Genomic DNA, 18,065 nt, shown 5'->3' on the forward strand with positions numbered 1-18,065 from the left:
ATATTGAAAGACCTAAATACTTTCGACCGTTCCTATGTGTTTCATTATGCTGTGTCTTAAGTAAGTTGCATTTATCAGATGTAACAATCATTTGCACCTTCGAATGAGTTTAATTATGATTAAAATGAAATGTAATTTCCCTGGATTAAATGGTTATTGACTCATAATTAACCCTAGGAGTATTGACTGGAAACTCTGACCGAAAAACTGTTTGCCTTTCTATACTTTCTCATTAAAAAACTGGCAGGCCTGAATGGGGGACTTTGAACTTCAAAACAAGCTGTTAAAAACATCTAATTATAGTTGTGAAAATCCAGAGCCCTCCATATGAAGATAGCCCTCTCTATCCATCCCCTCTCCAGACAGAGCTCATCAGAATCTAATCAAACATACATGCTCAAGATGCTTTTATTTGCATACTCACAAAAGTACTCCATTTTTGATGGGCCAACCACAGTTTAATGAGATGAGTTCTCCACCTCAGAGTTTCTGATTCTCCCCAGCCTCCTCGCATTTGCATCTGAAATGTGAGAGTTATGGGCCAAAGCAATCATGTAACGTTCTGGGCCCAGCTGAATTATGGGCTTGCGGAAACAAAGATTATGTTTTCACATCTTGCAGTTTTTTTTTTCCAGGTAAAGTAGGTGGTCTTTGAACTTGTTATTGGAAGGAAAACCATGCAAGTTGAAAATAGAAGGCCTTGTTCCTTTTTCCACAATATGTATTTGCTCCCAAAGCCATTGTGAGACTAATTAGAATTTTCCGTCATCTCATTCAGTTCTTTTTTTAACAACTTTTCAATACAATTCAATTCAGGTTTATTTGTATAGCCCTTTTTACAATACAAATCACTGCAAAGCAACTTAACAGAAAATTAAGTTTCTACAATATTTAGAAGTAGCTTATCAATAGTGACTGTCAGTTTATGGGCATATGACAGAAATTTTCTGAAAAATTTCTATAAGATGTAATCAAACAGACGATGAACACTATTTAACAGCAATTATTATATGATGCAATCACACTTGTAGCAATATTTGTTAGTTCTGTATGTTGTTTCATGGTTAGCATCTGAGGTCCTCTGAGGGGTTGGCATCATCTCTTCTCAGGTGTTCTGGATCCAGACTGGAGCTTGTGTAAATCCTAGTTACGGCAAAACAGAGAAACAAATAGAGACATAATTAGCATAGCTGCTGTTCCAACCAAGTAAAATTAATTAGTTTAACCCAAGCTAAAGAATAATAATGCGCATTGAATCGGAGACAACTGCAGTCACAAACTATGAGATACATTATTTGAATCCTTGGCGAAAGAGATGCGTTTTTAATCTAGATTTAAACAGAGAGAGTGTGTCTGAACCCTGAACATTATCAGGAAGGCTATTCCAGAGTTTGGGAGCCAAATGCGAAAAAGCTCTTCCTCCTTTAGTGGACTTTGCTATCCTAGGAACTATAAAACGTCCAGCGTTTTGTGACCTTAGGGAGTGTGATGGGTTGTAGCGTGGTATAACGCTAGTTAGGTACACAGGAGATAAACCATTTAGGGCCTTATAGGTAAGTAATGATAATTTGTAACTGATACGGAACTTAATAGGTGGCCAGTGCAGAGACTGTAAAATTTGGGTAATAATGATCATTTTTCCTTGACTTGGTAAGGACATTTTGGACTACCTGTAGCTTGTTTATGATACATGCAGGACAGGCACCTAGCAGTGCATTACAATAGTCCAGTCTAGAGGTCATGAATGCACGAACTAGCTTTTCTGCATCAGAAACAGGTAGCATGTTTCATAGCTTGGCAATGTTTCTAAGATGGAAGAATGTTGTTTTTGTAACATGGGAAATATGTTGCTGTCTCATACAGATTTTTGACTGTAGAGGAAGTAACAATACATCCATCTAGTTGCAAACTGTAATCTACTAAATTCTGTGTACTGTTTTTTTTGTTTCAATAAGTAAGCATTTCACTATTGTTGAGATTTTTTTCCTAGTCATTTAAATTTGGTTGAAGAGCAAGAAGTGTTATCGGACAAACTGAAATCATGTATAGATTTCTAGGAGCCCATTGTGTTAAAAAAAAAAAAAAAAAAAAAAAATTATGGAAGTACTCACAAGACAGCAACTTATTGATATTCCTCAAACATTCTAGTTAGGGATTTGTTCCAAACTCTAAGTATTATGTAATTTAACATTTAATTCACCCTGGACCACTTTGGAAACCTGGAATTGAAAAAAAAAAAAAGATTTACTGCAGAATTTAGAAACATTAGCTTTGCTGGTACTACTTTCTGTTAAAATTTGAATACGTGTGTGAAGTGCGGATGCCGATGCGGGAGAGGTGGGTCTGTCTCCTGGCTACTTTTACACTGTTGCCATTGTTTATAATGCAAGTTAGTGGTTCTAAATTCACATTTAACCATGGCTTCATGGGTTTTTTTGCTCCAATTTAGTTTTGGTTTTATGTTGGTATTGGTATATTTTGCATGCTAGTGATAGGAATTGATCCCTTGACGTGATTGGTTATTGGTTTGTGACGTAGCAAGCCCAGGGCTGTTATAAACCTCAATTCTTGGTCAGCGTTTGAGAAACTACAGTTTTAAGGAAAAATGCTCAGCAATGGTGTTGATTAATGGATTGGCACATGGTTTGTCTAAAAGGATATTAAAAACACCACATAAACAAAAAAAACAACATAAAATTTTGATATTCACTACAGGGGGAATTCAACATTTGTGTATTTTCAGTATATAAAACCTTATTGTGAACTAACATTCATTCCAAATAACTTTCATTGTTTTTTCTTGATACTTAATCCATTGACCAGTGGGACTTTTTTGTAAAGTGTTAGCAACTTACTTTACTCTGAATTATTTCTTTGTAGATTTTGATGGAAAAAAAATGAAAAGCATCCAGTTGTTGTATGAAATGTATTTTGCAAATGAGGTTGGAATTATTAGAACGTTTATATTCTGAAGCTGTTGTTTTGATCAGTGTCAGAAGTTTCCAAATTTGCACACAGTAATTAGTAAATGGAACAGTTGAACCCTGAGGCAGTAAGCATGAAGAGTTGTACAACAGTAATTAGAAACAAGTGTATGGTCCTCCGCTACATTAATCAGCATTTTCTAATTGCTTATGGTAAATGGCCATTAAGCCTGCGCACAATGGCTGTGCACTGATTAGACAGACATCTTATGCCCTTGGAAAGTAATTATCAAACTGAAAGTGCTTTGCTGCGTGTGTGTGTGTATGTGTGTGTGGAATTCTTTCACCCTGGATTAAAACAACAGGTGTAGCAGTGTGGTTTTCTTTAACACCCATTTCAGTAAATGATGGCATGTTTTTGCCCTCAAGGTTTCCAGTGTAAACATGTTAGTGAGCTAAAAGCATCAAGCAAGGTCTAGAATACCTGGAAAAATTGTTCGCATTCCCAGATGAATGTGGTTTGTTTGATATTATTTTATACTGATACCATATAATGTATGATGTTTTTGTTTGTTTGGGCCAGATTTAGCACTGTGCCTAGTTGGGACTGGTCACCCCTAAGTTTTCTGTTGAATCTGTTTATAATGTAGTTGTTTTTTATTGAATCGGTGTTATTATTAGCCTGCTGGATCTCAAGTGATGACCAAAGCATTTCTTAAACTGCATAGACATGGACTGTAACATTATTTTAATGGGGGTATCATTTACATCCTTGTCCCAAATCCTAACAATTCCAGTGAACTATGCTGCATGACAAAAAAAAAATTGAATTTGAAAAAATAGTTTGGGCACACGAGTAACAATTTTTGCCAGAAGAAATAGCATAGGGAAAGATACCTCTTTCGTTTCCAGGGGGAAATAACAGCGTTACAGCAGTAGACATAAATCAAAGATTGGAAATAGCAATTAATACATCCAGGGGCACTGAAACCAGAGGGCCAAACCTCTCTGCCACCCCCCAAACTTTTAGCACATATCACCAGCAGCTGATATTAAATTATGTAGTCTACCTCTGTTTGCTCGCATTAAAAACACGATATATTACATTCTGATTTACTGCAGTTTTAGTGCTTTGTTTATTTCAAATGGATAATGATGTGTTTTTCTCCTCACATGTATGATAGATCCTGACTGAAATGTTTTTTTTTGGGGGGCCGAGACCGATATTAGGGAGTAAATAAAATACAGATACAGATATATCAGCCGATATTGTTTATGTGTAGGCTATATTATAGTACACACATCCCATTCTTTGCCGAAACTTTTATATGGCACTTTAATATAATATATAATATAATATAATATACACATTATATTTGCCAAAACCGATATATCGGCAAACGGCTCATATCGGCTAAACGATATATCGGTCGGGCTCTATTGTATGCTCAGACCATATACATTTTCAGAGCAGTGGCGGTTCTTATGATTGTGCTTGTCCAAAAAATACATTGTACAAAGAGTACAATACATTGACGGTATTAAGTAGGTGGTGAAATCTGAAAATGTGCACTGCTGAATCTCCACACAGTAAAATAAACATTAAATTTGAGTTTGTGTGTTCGTGTAGGATGAAACTCAAATAAATGTCACAGTGCACAAATTGAGTGTTACTCAAATCACTTTACAAGACTGAACTTCCATTTATGTAAAGAAATTCTCAATCAGTGATTAATCAGTAAAATATATTTTTACAGTATATATTATTTCAGTTGTGAGCTCTGCTATATCCCAAAACAACATAGGATTTGTATATATAATTAGCATGATTTATGAATATTAATTAGGTACTGTGACAATCTGGCCTAGGAAGATTAGCTTACAATGAGCAAAGCAATATTCATGAGCCCAGTGTTTTCTGAAAAGTGACATTACATCCCACCCAAAGACATAATGAGATTCAGCTCAGGGTACAGGTGTACATCCTGATAGCCGCCGCAGGTTAGAAGGACCTTAATGAAAATGTTCTGTTGTGGGATCGGTGTTTTGCTGAAGGTGCTTTCCTGTGCAGTGGATGAGAGATGCTTAGACAGCATTCTTCTCTCCATCCCCATCCCCAGGGGATCGAGGCTGATGCCCAGACAGAGTCAGCTATTCTAATCACTCTGTTAGCATCGCTAGCTATCAAATCAGCTGGTTTCTGACCAGAATTATTATTCTGCTTATGCGGTATGTTACAGAGATCTGTCTGTCTGTCTGTTAAATTGATCAAAAGTGACAGTATAAAATAGTTTATAATGTTACAAAAGATTTATATTTAGAATAAAAGCTGATCTGTTGAATTTTTTATTCTATCAAAGAATCCTGATTTTTTTTTTAAATCATAGCTTCAGTAAAAATATTAAGCAGCACAGCTGTTTTTAACACTGATAATAAAAAAAAATGTTTCTTAAGCACCAAATCAGAATGATTTCTGAAGGATTGTGATGCTGAAGACCGAGAATTCAGCTTTGCCATCACACAGGAATAAATTACATTAAAAAATTGATTAAAATATAATTTATTTAAATAGTAATACTATTTCATTATATATATTTTTGTGTTTTCATCAGATAAATGCAGCCTTCATGAGCACAACAGACTTCTTTCATAAACATAAAAAAAAACTTACCAACCCTAAAACTTTTGAATCAGTTGTGAGTATGCTTTGAAAAAAAAAAAAGAAGAAAAGAAAAAAAAAATTTTAGTCCTCATGGAGACACCAGTTTTGTTTTTCCTGGTCTTATCAATAGTGTGGTTGACCTCAGACATGCCTGATATAGACCATCTGTTTTATGAAGTCTGCTGTTGAACCAGACTGTTCATCAAAGACATGTTCGTGGACAGCATGATGTCTGGCAGTTTATTCTTCAGTCTGGTCGACACTGCAGACGCCTCTGGCTCACTATCCATCTAGCTGCTCCACAAGTCATGTCCAGCATTACAAACAGCCAATAACCCCAACTGATTGCACCTTTCTCTGCTCTCACAGGTGGACGCTGGCTGGATCGGGTTCTGGTCCATAGTTGGAGGCTGTGTGTTTGGTGTGGCCATGGCGAGGTGAGTAATAGTACTATGTATGAGAAATGATGGTGATGTTGTCATACATTTAGCATTTGTTAGCATTTACTTTACATGTATTGTCCAGTGACATAAAAAACAGCAGATGCTTAAACAGTCACAGATCAGCATTCCTTCCTTCTCAAAGAAGGAAAGTAAAACTAAGTTTTACTCACTTAGTGAGGTTGAATAGTGAGGGTTTTCTAGCAGTGGTGCTTTTAAAGGACTGAATTTAGAGATTTTTTTTTTTACTTCTTATGGAGCATACGTGTCACGTGAGAAGAATTAACTCTCATAACTCTACAATCTGGTTCACTGCAATGGCTCACTAAGCTAAACTGCCAATTAGAATGACCATAATGTTGTAGACTTATTAGTGCCAATGGTGAAAACACCACAAAAATTAAGCCGAAGGACACTCATTGAAAACCGTAAGATAAGTGTCTAATCCGTGTCTGGATGACACGACCCCAGTCCAGTGCAGTGATGCAAGGCTAACTAGAGTAACTAACTTGTCATTCAGGCAGCACTCTGACTAGTCAAATTTAAAAAAAAAAAATGTAGATTTACACTTGCCTGAGCTGTCACCCTACTGTTATAAATAAAATAAATCTCCCATACTTTTTTTTGGGGAGATAATGATTATAATTGTTTTTCTTTTTTTTTCTTTTTTTTTTTTTTTTTTTTGCTTGACAGTGGAAGGAAAAAATGAAGATAGCTGATAAAGAAATTTTTTTTTTAGACCAGCACTGGATCGCTATGCTGAATGTTGGGTTGTCATCCTACATTTGCTACCAACTTCCACTTTGTAGCAAATCAATTAGGGCACACGTCACATAAAATACTGCATATTATTGATATAACCCAGGCAAGGCACAGTTTGTGTGACAAGCCACTGACAGAAAGAAAAACTTCCTGAGGAGAGAAGATGTGAACTACAGAAGAAAGTATTATTTTTATTTTTAATTGTCACAACAATGTTTAAGCCCTAATTATTAAAGTTTCATGACAAAAATGCTAGAATGCTGATGGTACTAGAAACTTTCTAAGGTTTTTTTGTTTTTGTTTTTAAATGGTCTTATATGAGTGTATCCGTGGCAACTATGCATATAAACTAGGGACAATACTTTTCAGGTCGTTCCTATGCTCTTGTTAGAAAGACATTTGTTTTGTCTCTGTTAGGCCACTTTTTTTTTTAAGGCTGTTTTGGATCCTCCCAGATCCCAAAGCTAATTTATTCTCTTCCTGCTAATTTATTAAAATCAGCTTTTGTTATGAACAGTGGGTGAAAATGCTAATGAAATGGTCACGTCGCACAGACTGATTAAGACACTGGCATAGAGAAGAGGGAAAGAGCAAACTGTTGTCTGCAGAAAGCAAGAGATTTGTCTGTCCCTGATGACTAAATGTTTGCAGAAGAGCCCCAATCAGCACATCCAGACAGGTTCTGCATTTTGAAAACCTTTTAATTAGGCAAACTCTGCATTTAATCAATTGTCACATTAGTGCATTGGATTTTGGGTTGGTACCAGCATTGCCTTTAAAATGGGGAGGGACAAAGAGGGTTAAAACATCAATGAAAACCTGTGATCTGACATAGTTGTGTGTGTTATTCAAATGAGTTGTGAGCTACAAGCCAAATGGGGATTCATAAAGCTGATTAAAGAATGCACACCCCGCCAGTTGCTTTGGCACTTTTACGTTTTTGCTTTTTTCTCACTTTGGCTTTTTATTTTGGACAGGTTGCAGAAAGAAGCAGCAGATGCCCTACTAAGTCTGCACGGCAGCCTGGTCCTATTAGTGGTTGTTTGGCGAGTGATCTCTCGTTAATGGGCCCCTGTGAGTTACGGGGTCCAGCACCCTCCCTATGCCATGAATCGTGCAGCAAATGCGTTAACATGAATTATTATACGCCACCAGCTCTCTGCCGCAGAGCTCAGCCCTTTGGGTCAAGTCCATGCTTTAAAAAAAATGGATGCATTAAAATTGAGCTGCAGGGGCAATAGCTGCACATTCTAATTGATGTGATTCTGGAGGCAGATATAATAGCTGCAAGTCCTCATCAAAGACTCGTCCTCATTCACCGTTATGGTAGAGTTATACTAGATGGGTGAATCATAAGAGGCTGTCTCCGCAGGCCAATTATAGGTTTGTGGTGTGAAGGTATGCTGAGCATTTTGGCAAACACTGGGATGCCTGACGATCCACCAGACTTTAATTGTCAGACAGCAGTCGGGTTGTAGGGGTGACATTGCTTTTTGATTGAGGAAGGTGGTGGCGTTGTGTGGTTTAAGAAAGTGTGACTGACAAGCGATTCAAGTGCTTAAAATTTAAAGGAGTAGTTCGCCCAAAAATGAAAATTCAGTTGTTACATGTTGTTCCAACAATTGACATGTATTCCAACCCATATGACTTTTTTCATGAAACACAAAAGTTTCTCTCTCCTCATTTCTTTTGTTTTGACCCTGGACCACATATACATCATATGAAATCTGAATAAATAAGCTTTCCATTAATGTATGGTTTATTAGGTTCGGACAATATTTGTCCAAGATACAACTATTTGAAAATCTGGAATCTGAGTATGCAAAAAAATCGAAATACTGAGAAAATCGCCTTTGAAGTTGTCCAAATGAATTCTTAGCAATGCATATTACTATTCAAAAATTAAGTTTTGATATATTTATGGAGGGAAATTTACAAAATATCTTCATGGAACATGGTCTTTATTTAATATCCTAAGGATTTTTGGCATAAAAGAAAAATCTATAATTTTGACCCATACAATGTTTTTTTGGCTATTGCTAAAAATATACCCCAGCAACTTAAAACAGGTTTTGTGGTCCAGGGTCACATACGTGTATATAACCTTTTGACATGCCATATATGGAAGATCTGTGAATGGTTACATACAGTTTTGTCTTTTCCTCGCACTGTATCTTTTAAGTCATATGGGTCATTTTTATAATACATTTTATGGTGATGTTTTTTAAGCCTGACTTCCTATGGTCACCATTCACTTTCACAAGCTATGTGAACAACCCTATAAACTTCTCTATTAGGTTTCACCAAATATAGAACCGTAGAAACATGAGGGTGAGTAAATGACAGAACTTTCATTTTGAGGTGAATAATTACTTTAAAAGGCATTAAAAGCCCATAAGCCATCATTATATCGTCTTGCAACTTTGACACAACAAATAACAGCTTACTCCTCCGTGAAGTGTTTTTTATTATGGCTTTCATCTCTATTTTGAAGAAAGGTGATGAAGAGCATGCCCTACAGATATTGCCATGTATCTACATCATGTTAGAGGTGCTAAAATATGTCTGATGCCTGAAGAGAGGAAATGTTGTGGAGAACTTGTCTGAAATGATAAAGTTAGTGCGGATCAAATATACAAGTCTATGTGAGGATTTGCTTTGAGTCATCTCCAGTAGGCAAGTTTTTGAGGGACAAGATTTTCTATATGCGGCTGGTCTCTTACGTGGTTGCCAAAAATAACATCTGTGAAAAATTTACACCTGCGGCTGCCTGTAATTTGTTTCCTCTGTAATTTTTTTTTCTCTGTCTTGTTCTGGCACCTTTTGAGCTATGACTCGAAACTTAAACTTCTCTCTCCTCCTCCTCCTCTTTTCTTTTGTTTTCTGTTTGCCCTCAGGTTTGCTGACTACATTCGAGGAATGCTGAAGCTGATTTTGGTGCTGATGTTTGCCGGAGCATCCTTAGCGGCCACCTGGTTCACTCTCACCTGCCTGACCAGGCTTACTCACCTACCCTCCACTAAAGGTATACTTTGCTGAAAAGGACAGTTTGTTCTGCCTTGTGCACATCCACAGAACTGTCACCCCGCAGGGAGTCTGGTAGGCGAATGCAGCAAGCTGCAATTGTATCAGTGGGAGGAAGCCAGAGGAACTCATTAAGTCCAGATCAGTGAAGGGAAAAGGGCTCCAGAGAAGCCGGCCTGAAATAAGCATATGCCCTATAGATCAGCCAGCTCAAATATTACCATCAATTATCATTTTATGGTTGGCACCTGACTTTTTTATCTGCTGTCTCCTAGAACCCCTTGCAGGCAGAGCTCATAGGCTCATGGGCTATCACTCTATCTGCAAGATTTTATCACGCACACGTGTCCTATTGCCATCCATAGCAACCAAGGCTATGTTGTGGCAACATCAATTCATTAGAATCTATTCTGGCTGGAATCTTAATGCAAAGAATAATTGATATTGGACCTTCTTCTACCATGTTTGTGTAATTTAACAGTCCCGTTGTCATTTCGTTCACTTATACTATAGTTACCACATGGATACCAGTACTTCCTTACATCCAGCGTATCAAATTAACACCCGCCACGAGCCAAATGTAGGGATTTTTTGCACAGTGATTGGGTATTTTTACTTCCCTTCTAGTCACTGCGACCTATAAGATTTCTCTGAATGGCATTTGACGAGATATGCAGTTGCTTAGAAGCAACAATGCACACTTGAATAAACCCATTTTTATTCAAATGAAATAATTGAAAATGTAACACACATTATGTAATTCCTTACATTAGGGGTGTGCACGGATAGTCGAACATTTGAATATTCGTTCTGCTCTAATTATTCGATAAACAAAAATTATATTCGAATTTCGCTATATTTTTTGCTTGCCATTAAAAAGAAAAAAGAAAAAAAATTCCACAATAAAACCTAATTCGGTCACTTTTTTGTGATTCTCCAAGGCATATTTGAAGATGTATGCAAGCAAAAAATAATGAATGAATAAGAACTGTCTTCGGTCTTCTACAGTACTTCAAATATACCGTGGAATCACAGAAAGTGACCGAATTCAAGAACATTGTTGCGGCATCTCTCAAGCAACGAATAAACACCGCTAACTTGGAGAATGCAGTGAAAACTCCTCTTCTCGCGTCCGACCTAGACCCTCGGGACAAACATCTCTCATGTTTTCATCGAGAAACCTGAGAAGTAAGAAAAAAAATTTTTTGGAACATTATCAGAACATTTTCCTTGATGCGAGTGGTGCGGATGCAGCCGCCGTCACCAACGATAAAGAGGATGCAATGCCCACTCGTTGGAAAAGGTTGAGCCAGTTCTTCAGCGATGATTATACAGAGAGTCCAGCCGAGACGAGTGGGAACAGTTCTTGCTGGAGCCATGTATTCCTCCAGATGAGGATCCCATTCAGTGGTGAAACGAAAACATGAAGCGCTCCACAAAACTTATTCGCTTAGCACACCGTTATTTGTGAGTCCCGCCGACGTCTGTGCCGTCAGCGCGTTTTCTCCGCAGCCGGCCTTATTGTTAACAGACTAAGGAGCCGACTTTCCCCCGATCATGTTTACATGCCCGTATTTCTTAACAAGAACATGTAAAACAATAGAAAAAAAACAGAAAAAAAGATTTGCTGACAGTTTAAAAGTTTCAAAGTTAAGTGTAAGCTACATTCTGTACAATAGCCTAATTGCTGCAGGCTGCTTTACGTTTTTTTTTTTTTTTGCTTTTAATCTGTACTTTTGTTTGTTTTCACTCATTGTTAAAGGTTTTCAGCTACAAAACACGATGTGTAATGTTCAAGCTTATTGTGTGTAAGCTTGTTCAAAAATGACGGAAACAATAAATGTTGCTTAAAAAAATAACGTCTGTCTCATTAAACTTAATTTAAATAAAAAACTATTCGAATATTCGTTTTTTGTGAGCTCAAATATTCGAATGTGATATTTGCGGAAAACACCCATCCCTACCTTACATTATGTAATGTTATGTAAGGAATAATTGACAATGATTGATATTGTGACCACAAGTGCCATTGTCATGTATTTTTCCATGTATGCCATACCACTTATATCAAGACTTTTCAGATTTGTGTTTTGGATTAATTACACTGAAAAGTTTGGGATCATTATAAACTTATGTTTTTGAAAGCATTTGATGCTTTTATACACCTATCTTGCATTAAATTGGTCAAAAACACTACTTGTTAAAGGTTTGGGGTCAGTAAGATTTAGGGAATCAATAGAACAGATTCATTCAATTCATAGATCAAAAGTGACAGTAAAGACATTTATGTTTCAAAAGATTTCTATTTCAAATAAATGCCGTTATTTTCAACTTAATATTCATCAAATAATTCAAAAAAATGTATCACAGTATCCACAAAAAAATTAAATATTAATATTAAACTGTTATCGACATCATAAATCAATGAGATAATAATAAGAAATGTTTTTTGAGCAGCAAATCAGTTTATTAGAATGATTTCTCAACGATCACTCAAGACTGGGGAAATGGCTTCTGAAAATTCATCACAGGAATAAATTCCATTTTAAAATGTTCAAATAAAATAAAAACAGTAAAAATTGTGAAATAGTTTTACAATTTAAAATAACTAAAGTACTTTTGATCAAATAAATGCAGCCTTTGGGAGCAGCCATTTTTATGTTTAAAAAACATAAAACCTTTTTACTGAACCTAAACTTTTTAGCATAAACAATTTATGCTTCAAATGACTGTTTAAATAAAAACAGTATTTGAGATGAAGTTTTAATGCAGGTGTTAAAGTCTCACGTGTTGAGTCTCATTCACCTGTACAGTAATATTTATATTTATAATTATTTTTTTTTTTTGCCGATTTTTGATTAAACTAGAGTTTGCCCTGAACTTTTTAATGACGCTACCAGCTGAGGGATCAGTTTCTCAGACTAGAGACTGATGTGCTTGTCGTCTTGTTGTTCTGCATTGGCCCATCCATTTATCTCTGTGCCCTGGTTAGAACCAATTTGCATTCTTCTTTTAAAACAGAACTGCACACTCACACATGGAACTCATGGAGCTTTTCATCATTTAAAATGACAATAGACTGATGTGATGAGTTTCTAGAGCAGGGTGTTTCTTTTTGGCAATTTTTAAAATAAAATTTAATTTTGCAAATGAAGGTGTATTTAACACTGAAAAAAGAAACATTTGCAATTTCCACACTTCATTAAACTTCAGCTATGTTTGGATATAAAGAAAAGTTTCTGTAGTACCAACTTAGCACATTATAATCATTACTTAAGAATGAGATGTAACAGTGTTTTCTTAGTCGGTTAGAGTAATATCTGCTGAAATAGGGTTTGCCAGCACGGGTAAATTGAGTTAGAAAGATTTTTTTTTTTTTCCCCAAAATATTCATTTGCAAGGTTGTCTTTCCTTTCTGTTTAAAGTAGGAATGATTCTAGAAATGTATTTGAGATACAGCCCTCTCTCTCTCTCTCTTTGCTCCTTTAGCCACTCTCTACACTTCTTGCATCCTGGTGGGTATCTTCATCAACAGTAGTGTGCCCATCTTCTTGGAGCTGTTCATTGAGACGGTTTACCCTGTTCCTGAGGGCATCACCTGCGGAGTGGTCACCTTCCTCAGCAACCTCTTCACTGGACTTTTGCTGTTTTGCCTCACCTTTTACTTTACAGGTACCTTGATATTTTAACTCTTGAAAGGCAGGGCAGGGTTGGTTTACAGCAAAGAAAGCTAAGCTTTTCCTCAGCATAAACACACAGGAACACATGGTAGAGATATGGACTTACACTTAGGACCATGTCATTGTCCCAAAGTCATTGTCCTCCTGAATGATGAATAAGTTTCAGTGCAAGGATGAAAAAATGTGCAGGAAGATTGACTTTTCTGCCCTATCATGCTGTGTAAATGGTAGCTTCCAGTTGAATATTCATGAATCACTTTCTGACAGGTTTCATTGGATTGAAAGGTAGTCTGTGATATATTTATTTTAGCTCTTGCTGTTGGTGGACACCATTCTTCAGGTTGACACAAAGGCTGTATTTGTTTTGCTCTCAAAAGCACGAGGCATTGTTTTTTTGTGTGCCTTCATAACATATTTATTAAACATAATTGTTCATAATGTTCTATGTTGCAAATGGGTGAAATCTCCCAAACTCTGTCACATTTCAAACCAAACTCAAAAGATGGGAAAAAAATAAATAAAATCCTTTCGAAAGTTCTTTCATTCAGCATGTCTCTCACGTGTTCCCCCATGTGCTTCTCATGCGTTCTTGTTTTTATCAGAGCGTCTTTCAAGCAGCATACAGCAGTGTTGTGCATTTTGACCAGTTGATGGGAAAAGTATTCATAAAATGCATTCCAAATTCTGAATAATTTGTAATATATAATTATTCACCGTATTTAGAAGTGCCAACGATAACGATATCGTACATATTAATTACCGTGATATATCGCATTACCGAATACCAGCACATGTCTATCCCACAGTTATTCATAATTGACCTGGTACTGTATTACTGTACTGTATTACTGGTACTCATTACTGTAACGCAGTACATTTTTAATATTAAAATCAATTTATAATTCATTCGTAAATTAAAGGTAGTAAAACAAATGCTACCAAGATAAAACATTTGAAAGAAATGAATTGTACATTTGTATTGTTATATTATTTAAAATATATGAAGTAATATAAATACATATTTTTAAAATCTGTTTCTATGCATTACATGAGAATTGGAGGTTTAATAACAGTATTATATTAAGAGTCATAATAGAAGACTTTGTTTGCTTTTATGCTTATTTTGTTTATTCATTCATACATTAATTCATTTTTCAATAATTTTAGTTATTTGTTTATTGGTTTAATGGAGGGTATAATCAGTTTAATAGGTAATAAAACAGGTTAAAAACAAATTCCATAGACGTACATTAAACCTGAGCCAATTATAGGAACCAGAATGTGATGCAATGATTAAAAAATATATATATATATTTAAACATTTAGCAACCACCTAACCAACACTAAGAACATCCTAGAAACAACCTAGAGCATCTCTAAAACTTCATAGCTATGCATTGGAAACCACAGACAACATTTGTGGCTGCAGGCAAGCACCACATATTTTCTTGTTATAAATTATGGAGCTGTCATCCTCTGTTCACACTGACCACTTTTAAGTCCAGATGCCTGCTGTGATACACTCGGTACACATTTTGTCAGTGGCCTTGACTGACTGGCTGACAGGTGTCTGTTTTATGAGCAGTCAGGTTGCTGGACAGCTCCCAGGCTGCAAAAACTCCTCAGTCTTTCTGCTGATCCCCTAGAGAAGATTAAATTGAGATGAGTGAGCTTAACTGGCTCATCCTTTCAAATCTGATTGGTTTATCAGTCCCATTTGAAGCCATGAGATTCGTTCTGCCTTTGTGTGGTTGTCAGAGCAGCATTGGCCCGCCAACACCGTGCCATGGCTGAAAATAACATTGAAACAGCGAGGTCTCTATATATAGAAGATCATTGCGTTGGCATTTGTATTGCGGTTTGAACACTTTGTTAAAGTGTAGGCACTGAAGAGATGATGGATGGATTTCTGTTTGTTTCATCAGAACCATCCTGCAACCTCTTGCTGTTTCCACTGGCAGAAAGCCCTTTTCGACATAATAAGCTCTCTGTTAACTAAACTGCACAAAATCTTCCTCTTAAAGGTGCAGTTCCACTTAAACTTTGTCACCTTGGGAAATTAACACTTGTACAGCCATTGATGTTGTTTATTTTCTTCCCATTCTGCTGTTTTCATTGACATTTTCCATCTTCATAGGCTAGTTCTTGGAAGGAGTGTGTGTTGCTATCTAGTGAAACTACCAGTGCAATCAGTTCTAGGCAAAGGCGCAGATTATGTAAAACTGAAGCATACTTTCACAATCAAGGAACTTTGCTGCCATGCCATGGGTGCAGCAGGCGCTGTGATATCACGCAGTGCCTGAAAATAGTCCCCTACTAGTTTGTGTAGTTTCAGCAATAGCTTTTGAGTTGCTGGGGACTATTTTCAGGAGCTGCATAACTGCAAAAATCTTTGGTCATTTTGAGCAAGATGCTAATGATCTAATCAGATTCAATGTTCTTTTCTAAACTAAACTAAAAGTGCTACCGCCAGATCCAGAGATCAGTTGAATGGATTCGAAAACGGTAAAACTCAACTGTTTAACTCTAGGGGAGTTGGAAAATGAGCCTATATTCAAAAAAAGTGGAGTGTTCCTTTAAAGCTCCGACTCATCTTTGTAATCATGAAGATAAAAATTTTTTTCTCACAAAGTTACACTACCATTCATGAGTTTGGGGTCTTTCAAAATGTATATTTTAAAATTTTTGAAAAAAATTCACAGGAATAAAATTACATTTAAAAATATTATTATTATTTTAAAATAAAAATATTAAAATAGAAAAGTTATTTTAAATTGTAAAAATATTTTATAATATTACTGTTTTTGCTGTGTTTTTGATCAAATAAATGCAGCTTTGGTGAGCATAAGAGATTTTTCAAAACAAAATTACTCCCCACAAACTTTTGAGCGGTTCATATGACACAGTTTTGTCCTCCTCTCATTTTGTTAGAAGACTCTTGAATCCTGATTGAGGCCAAGGTCTGTTGTTTACCCTCTTGTAATTACCTTGTTTTTCCATTCTATTGTTAATATAGATCTGAACTATGGTGTAGATTGGGTTTTCAGTGTGCATTGAAAGTCGCCTGCCTCACCTAGATTGGCCTGCCTCAAAGATGTTCTTTTATTTTCCAGATGCTCTTCTTTTTTTTTTCAGCCAACCAAGGTTGAATTGATGTGCTTTCAGGAATCGCAAGTGCCTGTGACCAATGATACACTCACAAATGTCTTACACATTCTTTGTATTCACTTTAAAATGAAACGAAAGGGATGTGCTTCACTGAGTTACCGTTGCTGTCCTTCCCAGCTGGCCATTTAAATTGACAAGGTTGGTTTATTCACCCTTAATCTGAAAGCTGTGAATAGCTGGTAAAGATTTTTATTAAAGGACATGAGGGTGGCCCTTATGTCAAATGCCAATAATAAAATTAAGGATCCAGTAACCTTTTGTAGAGACCCAGAGTGTGCACTTCCTGCTCTAAAATTTTTTTGCAGCATTTGAACTTGAACTTTGTTCAATTGTATGTGAAGGTAAGCCTTCAGCAAAATCAGGTTTACTAGTTTTTCACACCATGCTTAACCATTTTAAGTTAAAGCTGAGGTGTGTTATTTTTTCACTTAAGTACTTTTCATAGGGATGAAATATTTATATTGGTACCATATGGTTTATCAAGCAATATTATATTGGATATTTTGTATACATATTAATTGTACCTGCTCATTTCCTGTGCTTTAGACCTTGTCATCATCAAATACTCACTCACAGTTGTTAAATATATATATATTTTTAATTTAATTTTTTTTTTTTTATCGTAATGAAATGACAATCATTTCTTAAGCTGTAAATATCTGGATGAGTAAATACACATGTAGTATTTAAAAATAATTTTAGTTTATGGTTTTTTATTTATTTCCTTTTTTTTTGTCAAAATAGCTTTTTTTATAATCAGTCGTTTATTTTTTTATATATTTTAATAAATTGTTTATTTGTTTTCTATATATTTTCTTTCTTTCTTTCTTTTTGCCAGGCCAAACCAGGTAAGCAAATCAATCTCATAGGTGCAAAATATAGGTGCGATTTAATCTTATAAGGAGAAAACAGAGCCTAAAACTGTCAGTCAGCCTCTCTCGATGCTGCTTAGGGCCAGAGGGAGACATTAAACCAAACTGAAATATGCCATCAGTCTGCCAGCTGAATTGGTACCGATTAAGAATAATTACAGCAATAAGAGGACCATCTCAGATGCTTACCTTGCCTGACAGGAAGTCTGCGAAGACATAGGACTGCTTGGTCACGATGTGAGACAGTGGCTGTAGAATGTTCCCTCTCAGCCCTCCCCCCTTGTCCTCACTTTTGTCCCAACGCTCCACGTTTAAGAGATTGTGAGTGTCACGGTGAGTGGCCTGTTTACGCTGTCATTCCACCATGGCCTTTTCAGCACATTACAGCCTCTGAGACGATGGCAGAAAAGAGACAGGCTAAATTGCATCCTTAATAACAACATCTCTGCATTCTGCCGTCAGGTATTAAGAGGAAGGAAACACGACATAACAGTTTGACTGCTGCGTAAACTGACAGACAGGATATAATTGCT

At 36.2% G+C, this 18,065-nt stretch overlaps 1 protein-coding gene across 1 annotated transcript in view; it reads left to right on the forward strand.

Annotated features, from left to right (window-relative positions):
* Positions 1-18,065, forward strand: part of LOC132153083 (solute carrier family 49 member 4-like) — a 34,117-nt gene that overhangs the window by 14,175 nt on the left and 1,877 nt on the right. The window contains exons 6-8 of the mRNA XM_059562267.1: positions 5,956-6,023; positions 9,686-9,813; positions 13,302-13,484. Coding sequence (XP_059418250.1) covers positions 5,956-6,023; positions 9,686-9,813; positions 13,302-13,484 — 379 coding nt within the window. The remainder of the gene's footprint in view (positions 1-5,955; positions 6,024-9,685; positions 9,814-13,301; positions 13,485-18,065) is intronic.

This window comes from Carassius carassius, chromosome 11 (genome assembly GCF_963082965.1).
Source record: "Carassius carassius chromosome 11, fCarCar2.1, whole genome shotgun sequence".
Taxonomy (NCBI): domain Eukaryota; kingdom Metazoa; phylum Chordata; class Actinopteri; order Cypriniformes; family Cyprinidae; genus Carassius; species Carassius carassius.